This window comes from Panthera uncia, chromosome B4 (genome assembly GCF_023721935.1).
Source record: "Panthera uncia isolate 11264 chromosome B4, Puncia_PCG_1.0, whole genome shotgun sequence".
NCBI classification, from domain to species: domain Eukaryota; kingdom Metazoa; phylum Chordata; class Mammalia; order Carnivora; family Felidae; genus Panthera; species Panthera uncia.
The window spans coordinates 5,138,923-5,153,268 of NC_064809.1; the positions used below are offsets into that span (position 1 = coordinate 5,138,923).

Consider the following 14,346-nt stretch of genomic DNA (forward strand, 5'->3'; position numbering starts at 1 on the left):
ACTGTTGTCAGACATTTGGATTGTTTCTAGTGTTTTGCTTTACAAATAATAGTGCTAGAAATAACCTTGCACATGTCTCTTGATGCTCATGGAAAAGAGTTTCTTTATGGTATTTTCTTAGTAATGGCATTGCTGGGAGATAGCATATGTGTATCAATTTTGGATAATACCAAACTGTTTTCCAAAGTGACTGCACCAATTTATACTTCCACCGGCAGTAGGCGGGTTACTTTTTCAGTCTCACTAACATTTGTCCATCTTAATTTTTAAAACTTTTAAATTGAATCCCAGGATAGATTTGAGGAGAATTGACATCTTGAAGATATTGAGTCTTCTTATCCAGAAACAATGTATATCTCTCTACTTATTTAGGTTTCTTTCAAAAAGTTTTATAATTTTTCTGTATAAAGGAGTGACATATCTTTTGTTGATTTATTCCTAGGTACTTTGGGCGAGGAGGTGTGCTTTCTAAATGTTATCTTTTAAAAACATTCATTATCAAAATGCTTTTTGCAGGTACACAGAAAGAATATTGGTTCTTGAATATTGACTTTTAATTCGGCAATCCAGCTCCATCCTTAATAATTTATCTGCATATTATTATGATAAAATAACAATCATATATCTGAGAAAAATGAGCTTAAAAAGTTCACTTCAATCTGTATAATGTTTGCTTTTCTTGTCTTACTATATTGGTTAGGACTTCCTGTACAAGGTTGAAGAGTAGGCATTATACCGTGAAACTTTGTCTTGTTCCTATTTTGAAAGGGAATATTCAGGTTTGTCTATTTCTTCCTGAGTTAGTTTTGGTAATTTTTTAAAAATAAGGACCTGCCACCTACACTTTCAAACTTACGAGCGTGAAGGCATTTTAAACGTTTTATTTATCTCCTCTTTTACATGCCTAATGTTATTTGTTTATCCTTTCTCTTTTATCCTTGATTAATTCTGCTAGAGGTTTGTTCATTTCAGTAGATTTTTTTTCAAAGAACCAAGTTTTGGATTTGTTGCATCTCTCTGATGTACCTCTGTTTTCAGTGTTATTTACATCTGCTTTTATCCTTATTATTTGCTTCATTCTTCTATTGGACCTATTCTGCTTTTTAATCACGTCTGTAGTTGGATCCTTTGCATGTAATGTGAAACTTTCCTTATTTTCTAATGTAAGTATTTATGGTTCTAAGTTTTCAGAAGATAGTGTTTTTGTTTTGTTTTGTCCTAATTTATTTTGTGTTATTTTTTTCTGACTTACATTCCTTGTGATGAGAGAAGTTGGTCTATATGATCTCTATCATTTGAAATGCATTGAGGCTGATTTTATGACCTGGCAACACATAGTTAGAGTTTATAAATGTTCCCTGGCAGCACCTGGGTGGCTCAGTTGGTTGAGTCTGATTTCTACTCAGGTCGTGATCTCGTGGTTCATGGGTTAGAGCCCCGAGTCGGGCTCTGTGCTGACAGCTTGCTCAGAGCCTGGAGCCTGCTTCGGATTCTGTGTCTCCCTCTCTCTCTGCCCCTCCCCTGCTCACGCTCTGTGTCTCTCTGTGTCTCTCAAAAATAAATAAATGTAAAAAAAAATGTATAAATGTTCTCTGTGTGTGGTATTCAGTTGTTAGACATAGTAGTCCATATTTGATCAAGCTTGTTAATTATTTTCAAAACTTTTATATTCTTACTGATTTATTTTCACATTTGACCCATCAAACACTTGGAGAGGTATGTTAAAAGCTTCCATTATGATCGTGTATTTGTTAATTTTTTTATTTTTAACAAAATTTTTTTAAATGTTTATTTATTTTTGAGAGAGACAGAGACAGAATGCGAGTGGGTTGGGACAGAGAGAGAGGGAGACACAGAATCTGAAGCAGACTCCGGGCTCCGAGCTGTCAGCACAGAGCCTGACGCGGGGCTTGAACTCACAAGCTGTAAGATCATGACCTGAGCTGAAGTCAGACATTCAACCGACTGAGCCACCCAGGCGCCCCTATTTGTTAATTGTTTTGATAGTTCTAATCATTTTTGCCTCATATATTTTGAGGTTATGCTTTACAGGTACACAGGCTTAGAATTGGTACCATTCTGTGTTAAGTGATCTCTCTCTATTTACTGATTATACTAACCTCTTTAACATGCATCCTCAATGTGTAAATGTTAATTCATATCCACAGCCTCCTCCCCAGCAATACAAGAACATTGGAGATGCTTTAATGCCATCACCCATTACCAGTTTCTTTTTGTTTGAATAAGTCTTTATTTCATCATCTTTCTTAAATGACAGTTTTGTGCAACATAGAATTCTGGGTAGTTATCATTACCTGTCTTCCGTACTTCATTGCTGTTGTTGAGGATTTAGCCAATACTCAAATTTGCATGCCTTTGTTGATTTTTTTTTTTTTTTTTTTTTTTTTTTTTTAAGAATTAGCAGTGAAGAGGTACCCGGTGGCTCAGTTGGTTAAGCCTCCAACTCGGATTTGGCCTAGGTGGTGATCTCATGGTTTCATGAGTTCAAGCCCCACATCGGGCTCTGTGCTTGTAGCATGGAGCCTGCTTGGGATTCTCTCTCTCTCTCTCTCTCTCTCTCTCTCTCTGTCCTTCCCTGGCTCACACTGTCTCTGTCTCTCTCAAAATAAATAAATAAATGTAAAAAAATTAAAAAAAAAAAAAGAATTAGCAGTGAAGACATGTGGGTCTGGAATTTTTTGGAGTTGTTTTAAGCTACAATTTTAACTCTCTAAAATATAAGACAACTCAGGTTATCCATTCCTGAGTGAACTTTGGTATTTGTGTTTCAACGAATTTGTCCATTTTATCTAAGTTGTCATATTTACAGCCATAAAGTTATTCATAATAAAACTTTATGACCCATCGGTATCTGTAGGATCTGCAGTGATGTTCCTTTTCATTCCAATGTTGAGAATCAATGTTTATTCACTTTTCTTCTTGATCAGTCTGGCTAGAGGTTTAGGATTCTATTGATCTATTGAAATACCAGCTTTTAGTTTAGTTGATATTGTCTGTTGTTTTTTCTGCATTCAATTTCATTGATTTCTGCTCCTATCATTACATTCCCTTCCTTATGCTTACTTTAGGTTTAATTTGTTCATTGTTGTCTGGTTTCTTAAGGTGGAAGCTTAGATCATTGATTTGAGACTTTTCTTCTTTTCTAATATAAGTACTTAGTATGATTAATTTCTGTCTATGATCTCTTTGAGTTCCACAAATTATGTTATTTAAATGTATTTTTATTATTTTCAATTAAAAAAATTTTCTATCTTACCCTTCTAATTTCTTTTTTGACCTGCAGATTATTTATAATAATATAATAAAATTATTAATATAATAATTTATTGAATTTCCAGATATTTTTATCCAGAGGATTTTCCAGATATTTTTCTGTTAGTGCATTCTAATTTAATTCCATTGTGGTTACAGGACATATTTTGTGTAATTTCAATGATTTGGAAATTTGTTGAGGTTTACTTTATGGCCCACAGCATGGTCTCTCTTGTGAATGTTCCATATGTATTTGAAAAGAATGCGTATTCTGGTTGTTGGATGGGCGTGTCTTCTGTAAATGCCAATTAGATTAACATTTTGATCTTCTATATGTTTACTGCTTCTTTTTCTATTTTTTTTTAACTGGAGGAATAGTGTTAAAGTCTCTAACTATAATCCCGAATTTGTATTTTTCTTCTTTCAGTTCTATCACATTTGCTTTATGAATTTTGAAGCTCCATAATGTAGGTACAGACACCATTAGGATTTCTATGTCTTCCTGGTGAATTAACCCCCTTATTATGTAATGTCCCTCCTTATCCCTGGTAATATTCCTTATTCTGATGTCTACTTTGCTGTTAATACAAATACTCCACATTTCTTCTGATTATTGTTTGCATGGTATATCTTTTTCAATCCTTTTTCTCCTAACATATCTTTGCCTGTATATCCTAAGTGGCTATTTTGTAGTCAGCATATAGTTGAGTTTTTTTTTTAATTTAATTGAACAACCTCTGTTTTTTAATTGGTGTGGTTAGATCACTTATATTTAATGTAATTTTTGATGTGGCTGGATTTAAGCCTACCATTTTTCTAGATGTTCCTGTTTGTTCCATCTGATCATTGTTCATTTTTCCTCTTAACTCCCTTTTTTGGGTTGATTATTATTTATTATCCCACTTTATCTTCATTGGTTTATTATGTGTACCACTTTAAATTATTTTTAGTGATTTTGCTAAGGTAAAGAATATACATCTTTATTTTATCAGAGGTTACCTTCAAATAATATTACAGCATCTCACATATAGTTAAGAACTCTACCAATGCATAGTTAACAATTTCTCCCTCCCATTTTTTTGTTGTCATACATTGTACTTTTATACATTCTATAAATGCAATACTTTGCTACTATTTTTGTTTTAAATAGTCAAATATTTTTAGAGTGATTTAAAAGAAATAATATATTTTATTTACCTCCATTTTAATCCTTTCCAGAGCTTTTTTTTTTTTTTCAGATATCCAAGTTTCTGTTTAGGATTATATTCCTTTTGCCCAAAGAACTTTTTAAAGTGTTGCTTATGGTGTAAGTCTGCTGGTGATGAATCCTTCTACTCTTTGTTTGTCAGGGAAAGTCTTTATTTTGTTTTTATTTTTGAAAGATATTTTCCTGGTTATAGAATTTCTGGAATGACAGATTATTTTGTTTTGTTTTATTTTAGGACTTTCAACATGTCACTCCATTTTCTTGTGGCTTGCATAATTTCTGATAAGAAGTCTGCTTAAATTCTTATCTTTGTTCTTCTATGTGGAAAGTCTCTTTATCCACTTTATCATAATTTTTCTTTATCTTTGTTTTTCAGCAGTTTGAGTATGATGTGTTTCAGGATGAGGGTTTTTGGGTGGGAGAGGGGGGTGGACATTTACCTTGTTTGGTGTTCTCTGAGATTCCTGGATCTGTGATTTAATATCTTTTATAAATTTGGGGATATTCTCAACTATTATCTCTTCAGATATTTCTTGTGCTTCATTCCCTCTTGTTTCTGGAATTCTGATCACACATAGATTAGCCTATTTTCTGTTGTCCTACAGATCTTAGATACTTTGTTCCATTTTGTTCTCTCTCTTTTTTTCTCTTTGTGTTTTGTTAGAGTAATTTCTACTGACCTATATTCAAGTTAACTGATTCTTTGGCTGTGTCTTTGGCTTTGTGCTATCAGTGTTCTGATAAGTCTGTCAAAACCTTTCTTCATTTCTATTACTGATTTTTTTTTAAATTTCTAACATTTCCATTTGACACTTTCATATGGTTTCCACCTCTCAACTGAAATTCCACATTTGTTCAGAAATACCATCCATCCTTTCCACTGAGCCATTAACATGTGGATGATATTTATTTTAACTTTCAGTCTCATAGTTCCGATTTGGGGGTCATCTCTGAATCTTGTTATTGCTTTGTCCCTTAATAGTGGGATTGTGTTGTTGCTGCTTTTTTTTGAGTGTCATGTAATTTTTAATCGAATGCTGGACCATGTGTGTAGAACTGAGATAAATAGTATTTATGCCTGAAAATGAGAAAGCTTCTCCTGCTAGACTGATAGTGTGGGGGGATTGGTCAGTCTAGTCAGGTTTTGAATTGGGTTTGGATTTTGTTGTTCTCTGGTTACCTTCAGAACACCACTGGCTTCAAATTCCTCTAGTGGTAACTTGTGGTTAGGGCGGGGGCTGGAGTGCCAGAGGGTTTCTCTATGTCCCTAATCCTCCCTCATCTTTTGTCCTTCTCTCTGTATCTAAACCACAAGAGGACTTCTCTACACCCTTGCTCACCACACCCTCAGTGATTGACTGCTGTGCTTGTTACTTGGTGCTCACTTGCTGGAGGTGGTGGGGTCAGGAGAAGTTTGCTGTTGTCCTAGTCCTATCCCAGTCTTAGGATGCCTTGTGTATCCGGCTCTCGGGGTTGGAGCTTTCAATATATGGCTCCTTACTTTCATGGCATGCAACTTCTCCCTTATATCTTTAACAGGTTTTGTGTAGAAAAAAAGCTTCCTTCCCCTTGTCCCACAGTAGTGGACCTCCAGTGGAATTGGTATAGGATCCTGAGCCAGGATCAAATATGTGTGGGTTTATTTCTGGACTTGGTATTCTGTTTCATCAATCAATATATTTGTCTGTTAATCTTGACACCAATACTACTATGTCTTGATTATTGTAGCTTTATAACAAATCTTGAAGTCAGGTAGTATCAATCCTGCAACTTTGTTAATCATTTTCAAAGTTGGGTTTGGTCCTTTACTGAATTTTAGAATAAGTATATCAGTTTCTACCAAAAAAAAAAAAAATCCCTTTGAAAGTTAGATTGGAATCGCATCAAATCTAGAGATCAAGTTGGGGAAGAAGTGACATCATAATAATATTGAGTCTTCTCAATATCTATAAACAGTATCTCTCTCAATTTATTTAAGTCTTCAGTAATTTATCTCAGAAATTTTATATAGTTTTTGGTTACCAGTTTTGCACATTTTTTTGTCAGATGTATTCCTAAATATTTCCTAATTTTTATGTCAACACAAATGGTATTTTGTTTCAGTTTCTAACTTCTTATTGCTAGTATTTTATATATTGACATTTGTGAGTTAATTGTGTATTCTGAAGCCTTGCTAAACTCACTTCTTCTAAGAGCATTTTTGTAGATTCCATAGGATTCTCTATGGAGATGATCATGTCATGAGATTATTTGAGTATATTTCACGATTTCATTTTATCCACTCGGCTTACTAACTGTAATTCTTTGTTGTATTATTTTGGTGGTTGCTTTAGGATTTATAGCGTATTTACCTCATCACAGTTCACCTTCATGTGACATTATACTGCTTTGCATATGCAGTTCTTATGGACCTTAAGCAATATACTTCCATTTCTCTTCTAGCCTTTGTGCTATTGTTGTCATACATTTTACCTCCACATATGTTATAAACACCACAATAGATTATTATTATTTTTGCTTTAAACAGTTGGTGATTTTATTGGCTACAGATTTTAATAGATACTTCCTCTGTATTATTCATCATTTCTGGGTGTTTTGTAGCAGGAGAGTTTTTATTTAGAATATCTACTCTGTCATTTTGCCGAAAAAGGAAACCTACTAGTGGTCTTTCCATTGTGAACATGCCTCAAGAAAAGATAACAATTGATATATGAATGCACAAGGGTATCAAGACACTGAAGCCAGCCCAGTCAGCCACACAATGACCAGTTACTTACTATACAAAGCTAAACTCATAAATATAACAGAGATAATACATTTGATTGTAGCAATAACCTTTCTTTCTAGAGGCCTTAATCATATCTTTTGATACTCAATTATAATTTCTGTATATATTCTCTCAGAACATTATTCCTTAGATATTCCGTGTAAGCACGTCTTGCCTCATTTATAATATTGTGAGTTCTTTGTGGAACATAATATTATGGTGAATGGATTTCACAGTTCTCTGCTGCTCCCACAGTGCTAGGTAGGCCTGGTAGGTCATAGGTGTCTTCTGGGGTTAGTGGCTTATGAATACACAGAGAGGAATGGATGAAGTAATGAAAATAGTAAACTTAAGGTTCTGGGATTTTGAAAATTCTCAAGTAGCCAAAAAAATCATATACAAGCCCCAGTGATCACAAATGAAGTCACCAAAATAGCGTGGAGGGCCACACCTCTCTCTATTTCACAGAACCTGTGAATCAGACTCCTCTGTCAAGTTGATTTACACAGTCTAATATATTAAGTATCCTTGGCCCAGTCTCATATCCAGAGTTCAAAAGGTATCCTGTTAGCATGCCCTTCCCGTTCTTTAAGGAGAGTCGGAATCCATTCCCATTTTTTCCCTCTTATTCTACCAAGTATATGTCCACGGCATGCCAAGTGTGTTAAGATACAAAGAAGAATAAGATGTAATTTCTCCCCTCAAGAAGCTCACTGTGATGCTGACACATCAAAAGCATAAAGGCCTTGTGTTCACAGTAATCCATTTTCCTTCATTTTTCTAGCTGAAATGCCAGCCAAGCCAACACATTTATTTCCTTTTGGCACTCACTTTGTTAATCATTTTCAAACTTGAATTTGGTAAACACTCTATATCCAGGTCATTATCTTTAACTCATCAATTCTTTTCTTTCTCTCTCAGGCTCACTAACAGAAATTCCCAATCCACTTTTTGTGTGGCAGATGAATTCATCATAGTTCAAGTCCTTAAATATTGATTTTTGAGGGATCAGAATAGTTGAGTGGCTAGAGGGTAAAGAGCAAAGAAAAGAGAAAGAATGAAATAGACTCTATACTTGTAAGACTCAAGAGGAAATCTGCCCCCTCCTCTCTTCCTTATTGACACTGTCTTGATTCAGGATTTCATCACCACTTACTGGAACTATTACAAAAGTTTCCAACTTAGCTTCCTGCCTTCAGACCCTTCTGACTACAGTTTACTCTTCACATTCTTTACAAGAGTAATCTTTCTACCATGTAGGTCCAATAATGTCCCTCCTGCCCAGAGACCTTCAATGGCTTCCTACTGCTCGAAAGATCAAGTCTTTCCTAATAGAAAACATTCAAATAATGTCAACCATGTTTAATGAGTAACATGGATATGACTCCCAAGTGTATATACTGGGGGGGGGGGGGGGGGTGGGGGTGGTTATACATGTTGTCACTGAGTTACTCACTATTTGGTAAGATCAATTTGGCAAAGGTGATTTAGCCCAAACAAGTTAGTTGAAAGTGATGATTTGATTGAAAAAGAATATCCCCAGGAGTATTTCTTCCATTTTTTGTTTTTAGATGTTGAGGCATTTTCCCTGCCCTTTTTTGCTCTGTATAGCTTATTTTCATCCAGTTATTCCTACTGTGTGCTTTTTAGAACATCAAATATTTAAAAAAACTTTTATTTTATATGTATGTATATGTATATACATGTATGTATATATGTACATATGTATGTATATATGTATACAGAGAGAGAGAGGGAGAGAGAGAGAGGGGGAGAGAGAGAGAGGAAGAGGGAGAGAGGGAGGGAGAGGGAGAGAGAGAGGGAGAGGGAGAGGGAGAGAGAGAGGGAGCGGGAATCTTAAGCAGGCTCCGTGCTCAGCTCCCAATATAGGGCTCAATCCCACGATCCTGGGATCACGACCTGAGCTGAAATCAAGAGTCAGCTGCTCGATCGACTGAGCCACCCAGGTGCCTCAGAACATCCAACATTTTGAAACGACCTAAATATCCAGCCTACACACATCTCTAGCCATAAGGAACTGTTTAAACAAACTGCAAAAATGTTATAAAATTTATGTATAAAACATTATAATATGTATAAAAGTATGCACAAATGTTATATATGGTAACTTTATAGAACGCATTTGCAAACTTTATGAAGTCATGAAAACATTGCCAAACAAGATCAGCTATAATTAATTAAAAATGAATCTGAGAAAACCCCCAAATTCTACATCTTTTTTTGTGCTACTTCTTTTGTAGTTTGATTTTCTCTTTACAAAGGCAATTTAAATTATGAGAGAAAAATAAGAAAAGGCAGACAACTAAGCAGACTTACACTCACACACACATGACCCATAGTATCTCCCTGCTCAATGACAACTACTTAAGGATCTTCTAGTAAAAACTGAATAATATGATGCATATTATTTGAAAGGAACTTCACTTTGCTTATGCAGTCCTCCACTGTTGAACACTTAGGTTGATTTCAATAAATCCCATATTTTGTGCATTAAAGTTTTCATCAGTGTTTTGTTATGAGTAGCAGCACAAAGCAATTATAACTAGATAAGATGGATTTCAAATAAAAAAAAGGAAAGGTTTGAGTAAAACTCCCTAGAATTCTGCAAAAAATTGTTTAAAAAATGTTTAAGCACACACAAGTTGTAAAACCACCCCAAAGTGTACTAACACCCTGTACAACGAAACCCAAGTTGGTGAGATATATTTATCTTCAAACAAATCATCATTTTCTCCAGCTGCTTTTGGAAAATCATCTTCAACCTTTCAGGTTGTGAGGATCTTTAAGAATTAAATTACTTCATGCTCAAGTTGATGGGTTTCCCCTCCAAATCATGCCTTTTGAATGAGAACAGATAACAGCAACTTGCTGTGTCTGTTAGCACTGCAAACTAGCAGGAGCATATCTGAGACTGTATTATTTGCTCAGCTGGTGATAAGGAATGGGCTTCTCTCTATAATTTCTGACCAGGATCATAGTACCAAGTAGCAAATTTAATCATTTGTATCCACTTCCCTTCCTAGCTCATTGAAAAACGTTGGGCACAGTCTACTCTGTTAGCTCTCTGTTCATCTTTTCCCTAATACTCTGTTGTCTTGATTACTGTGACCTTATTAATAAGTCTCAGAGTCAGAAGTATTATTTCCAATTCAGTTGTTTTTCAAAGTTGTTTTGGCTACACTGTGCCTTATGCATTTTCAGGTGAAATCTGCCATCAGTTTGTTGATTTCTGCAAAAAGCCTGCTGAAATTCTGACCTGGGTTGGGGGGAGTGTTACCTTAACAATATTGGGTTGTCCAGTCCATGAGCATGGTATACAGTCTCCATCTGTTTAGGTCTGCTTTCATTTCTCTGAGCAGTGGTTGGTGGTTTTTAGTGTCCAGGTCTTTCTCACCTTTTGTCAGATTTATCTGTAAGTGGGTCGTACTGTTTGATGCTATTGAAAATGATTCCTATTTTTTAAATTTCAATTTCCAATGGCTCATTGCTAATGTATAGAAATGTAACTGATTTTCACAGACTAATGTTTTGTCTACAGCAACCAAGGCTTAAAGAACAGCTGATGTTCAAAATAAGTGTAAGAAGAATTCAGCTCAGATCATCTTTCCAACAAATAGTGCTAGAACAGTTGGATATCCATTCGCAAAACAAAACCTGAAACCAAACCAATAGGGAAGCTTCAATCCATACTTCACATTATATAGAAAATTACTCAAAAAGGAATCACAGACATAAATGTAAAACCTTAAAGCTATAAAACCTCTAGAAGAAAATCTTTGTGACCTTGAGTTTGGCAAAGATTTCTTAGAGAGGACACTGAAAGCTATTAAAATACATAAAAGAAAAATTAATAAATTGAGCTTTCTCAGAATTAAAAATTTCTGTTCTTCATCAGATACTGTTAAGAGAATGAAAAGATAAGCCACAGACTCTGAGAAAATATTTGCAAATCATATCTGATAAAGGTCTTGTATCCAAAATATATAAAGAATGCTGGAAACTCAATAACAATTTAACTCAATTTTTAAAAGGGCAAGAGGTTTAACCAGATGCTTTACCAAAGAAGATACATTGGTGGCGAATAAGCACATGTGAAGATGCTCAACATTATTAGTTATTAGAAAAATGCAAATTAAAATTACAAGGGTCCACTACCCACCTATTAGAATGGGTACAACTAAAGAGACTGATGAACCACACACACACACAATTTGGCAAATATATGAGGTGATGAATGTGTTAAACTTATGATGGAAATCATTTCACAAGAAGTACATATATTAAATCATTGTATTGTACACCTTAAATTTACATGATGTTATATGTCAATTATATCTCAGTAAAGCTGGGAAAATATTTTAAAGGAAAAAAAAAACTGATCATACCGAGTGCTGACAAAGATGTGGAGGAATTGGAACTCAGACACTTGCTGGTGGGAATGTAAAAATTAAACACATACATGCCCCATGATTCAGCCACTCCACTCCCACCTTCTCTACCCAAGAGAAATGAAAGCCTGTGTCCACACAAAACCTACATATGAATGTTCATCACAGCTTTAAATGTAATAGCTTCAAACCAGAAACAACCCAGATGTCCAGTAAGAACTGAATGGATAAACAAACAGTGTGATACCCATGCAATGAAATACTACTCAGCAATAAAAAGGAGTGAACTATTGATACAAAGGACAAGACGGAGGGAGAATTATCAGAATAATGACTATGCGTGAAAGTAGCCAGACAAGAAACAGTACACATTGGATGATTCCATATATATAAAATTCTAGAAATCACAGCAAGCCAAAAGTGAAAGGCCATGGTGGTGGCCTGGGGGGATAGAGGATCACGCAGGACAAGAGGAAACTTTCGGTGGCGATGATTATATTGACCTTCTTGATCATGACGGTTCCACAAGTGTATACATTTACCTCTAAACCCATCAGATCATGCCATTAAATGTATGAAGTTTATTATATCCTGTATTTCAATAAAACGGTTCAAGAAACAGGAAACATCAGGAGCAGCTGAATGGCAGCAGTACCTTGGTGAGGCCAACAACCACGCTGTAGCTGATGAGCTTTGGAGACCTTTCTTCTGCGCTTGGAAGGGTACAGCTCAGCCTGGCTGGGCTCAGACTAAAGCTGCACCTCACTTCCACGTCGTGCGGGTACAGTTGCCCCGGTCTGCTGGCTACCCCGCACGCTGGCTAGCGAGCTGAGAGGAACTGACTAGGTCACCAACACAAGTCAGATTCTCAGATGTGGGGGGAAATCCATAGTGTCAAGAAAATAAAACTTCATGAAAGCCCGCAGAGCTACAGGGTTCACACCAACCCAGCCGCAGCAGCAGCAGCCGTGGATGGATAGCTCTGATCACCCACTGGGCGGACAGACTGGACCGACTCGGTGTAAATGATGGAGAGTCTTGCCTTACACACACACACACACGCACGCACGCACACACATCACGGGGTTAACCAACTCCCGGCGAGTGTACGATGGGTGGATGGCCTTCAGTGAATCCCTGCCCCCCCCCCCCAATTCTATGCACGTGCATTGATGCATTTTTCTGGGGAGAGGGTTCCGAGCCCTGTTGAGACCCTCAGGTCGCTTCCTGACTGTAAAAGGATCAAGAAACGCTGACAAGGACAAAGCCAGACCGTCTATGCTTTCTCCTCCCTGCTCTCTAGCTCCCCGTTCGGGTCTTCCTGCTGAGATTACATCTGACGACCCACGTTCGTCGCGAGCGCACCGAGCCATCACCGGCTTGGTCTCTTCCCCGCTGGCCGGGGTGCGCGGACCCCAGGCTGCTAACCCTTTCGCGGTTTCCTGCTGCTTAGGAATCTGCACTCACCGGCCGCACACGTTTTCTCTCCGCAGGGACGCAGCGCCCACCCCGTCCTACCGCCGCGCTCCGGGTCCGAGGGCAGAGACCCAGAGACCGGGGGTCTTCCTCGGACCCCCGCGGGCTCTGCCAGCGGTGTAGACGGCACCGTTTTCTCCCGGGGGGTGGGGGGTGGGGGGCTCAGACAGCCGCCTTCCCAGATTTCTCCGAGCGGCTGGGAACCTCCGGCCCGGAGCCCCGCTGGCGACCCCGGCTCCGTCCCTTCGCCTCGGAAGCGGGGAAGGCGTGGCTCGCGTGCCGGGGGTGCGGGCCCTCCCCGCCGCCCCGTCCACGTGTCCCCGCGCGTGGGCGCAGCGTCGGGTCCTGGGCACCGACCCGCGGCCGCGGTAGGTGGGGCGCCCCCGCCGCCTCTCCCCCCCACCCCTCCCCGCCCCGCGGGGGACGCGCGCCTCTCCCTACCGGGCGTCGCCGGCGGCCGGAGCAACAGCAGCAGCAGCAGCAGCAGCGGCAGCGGCGCGGGGAGGGCGCGGAGCCCGCAGCCCTGGGGCGGCCGCCGGCCCATGTCCGCACGCTCGGCCGCGCTCCGGCCCGCCGGCCCCCGGGCTCGCGGCCGCCCCGACGCCCCGCCGGCCGCGCGGGCAGATGCCCGACCGTCCCCGAGGCGGTGGCGGGCGCCACTCCCGGGACTGGCCGCCCCGCCAGTCGCATTCGCTTTCGCTTTTGCTTTGGCCCCCGGAGGGCTGGGGAGAGGTGCGGAGCCGTGACAGATGGGTGACTCAGCATCCCCACCCCCTCCTCTCGGAAAAGCCCCGCCGCCGCCGCCGCCCGCGTCCCCGGAGCGCCCCGGGCTGCGCGGAGAGGGGTCCGCATCGCCACCTGCGCAGGCCCGCGGTCCTGCCCCTCCGCCTGTCTCCTCGCCCCCGGGGTCCCCACTCGGCCACCGGGGCTCGTGTCCCCTCGCACAGGGCGTTCGCGACGCAAACTCTTATCAGCGAGCGCGGCTGGTGGGCGTTCACACCTGATTGCTGCGGCGCCCCGGGCACCTCCCCTCTCGCTGGTCCCCGCCTGTCGCTCCGACCGCCGCTTTGCCGGTGTCCCTGCACTTCTGGGCCGGAGACCGGCTGGCGGGCGAGTGGCCCTGAGCTCCGCTGGTGTCGTCCGGTCTCCGTGGGCGACGGCGGAGGTGTCGCCGCGCTGTGGCCGGTCGGGCCGCCTGCCTCCTGTGCCACCTG

The 14,346-nt window shown here is 39.9% G+C and overlaps 1 protein-coding gene across 4 annotated transcripts in view; it reads right to left on the reverse strand.

The window, feature by feature from the left end:
- The window catches only part of IL15RA (interleukin 15 receptor subunit alpha), a 51,265-nt gene extending 37,140 nt beyond the window's left edge, over positions 1-14,125 (reverse strand). The window contains exon 1 of one of the 4 annotated variants that reach the window (XM_049624588.1): positions 13,574-14,125. In XM_049624588.1, coding sequence (XP_049480545.1) covers positions 13,574-13,676 — 103 coding nt within the window. In that variant the 5' untranslated portion in view covers positions 13,677-14,125. The remainder of the gene's footprint in view (positions 1-13,573) is intronic. The other 3 variants (XM_049624585.1, XM_049624586.1, XM_049624587.1) reach the window with 3 other exon arrangements.
- Positions 14,126-14,346: the final 221 nt, after the last annotated feature.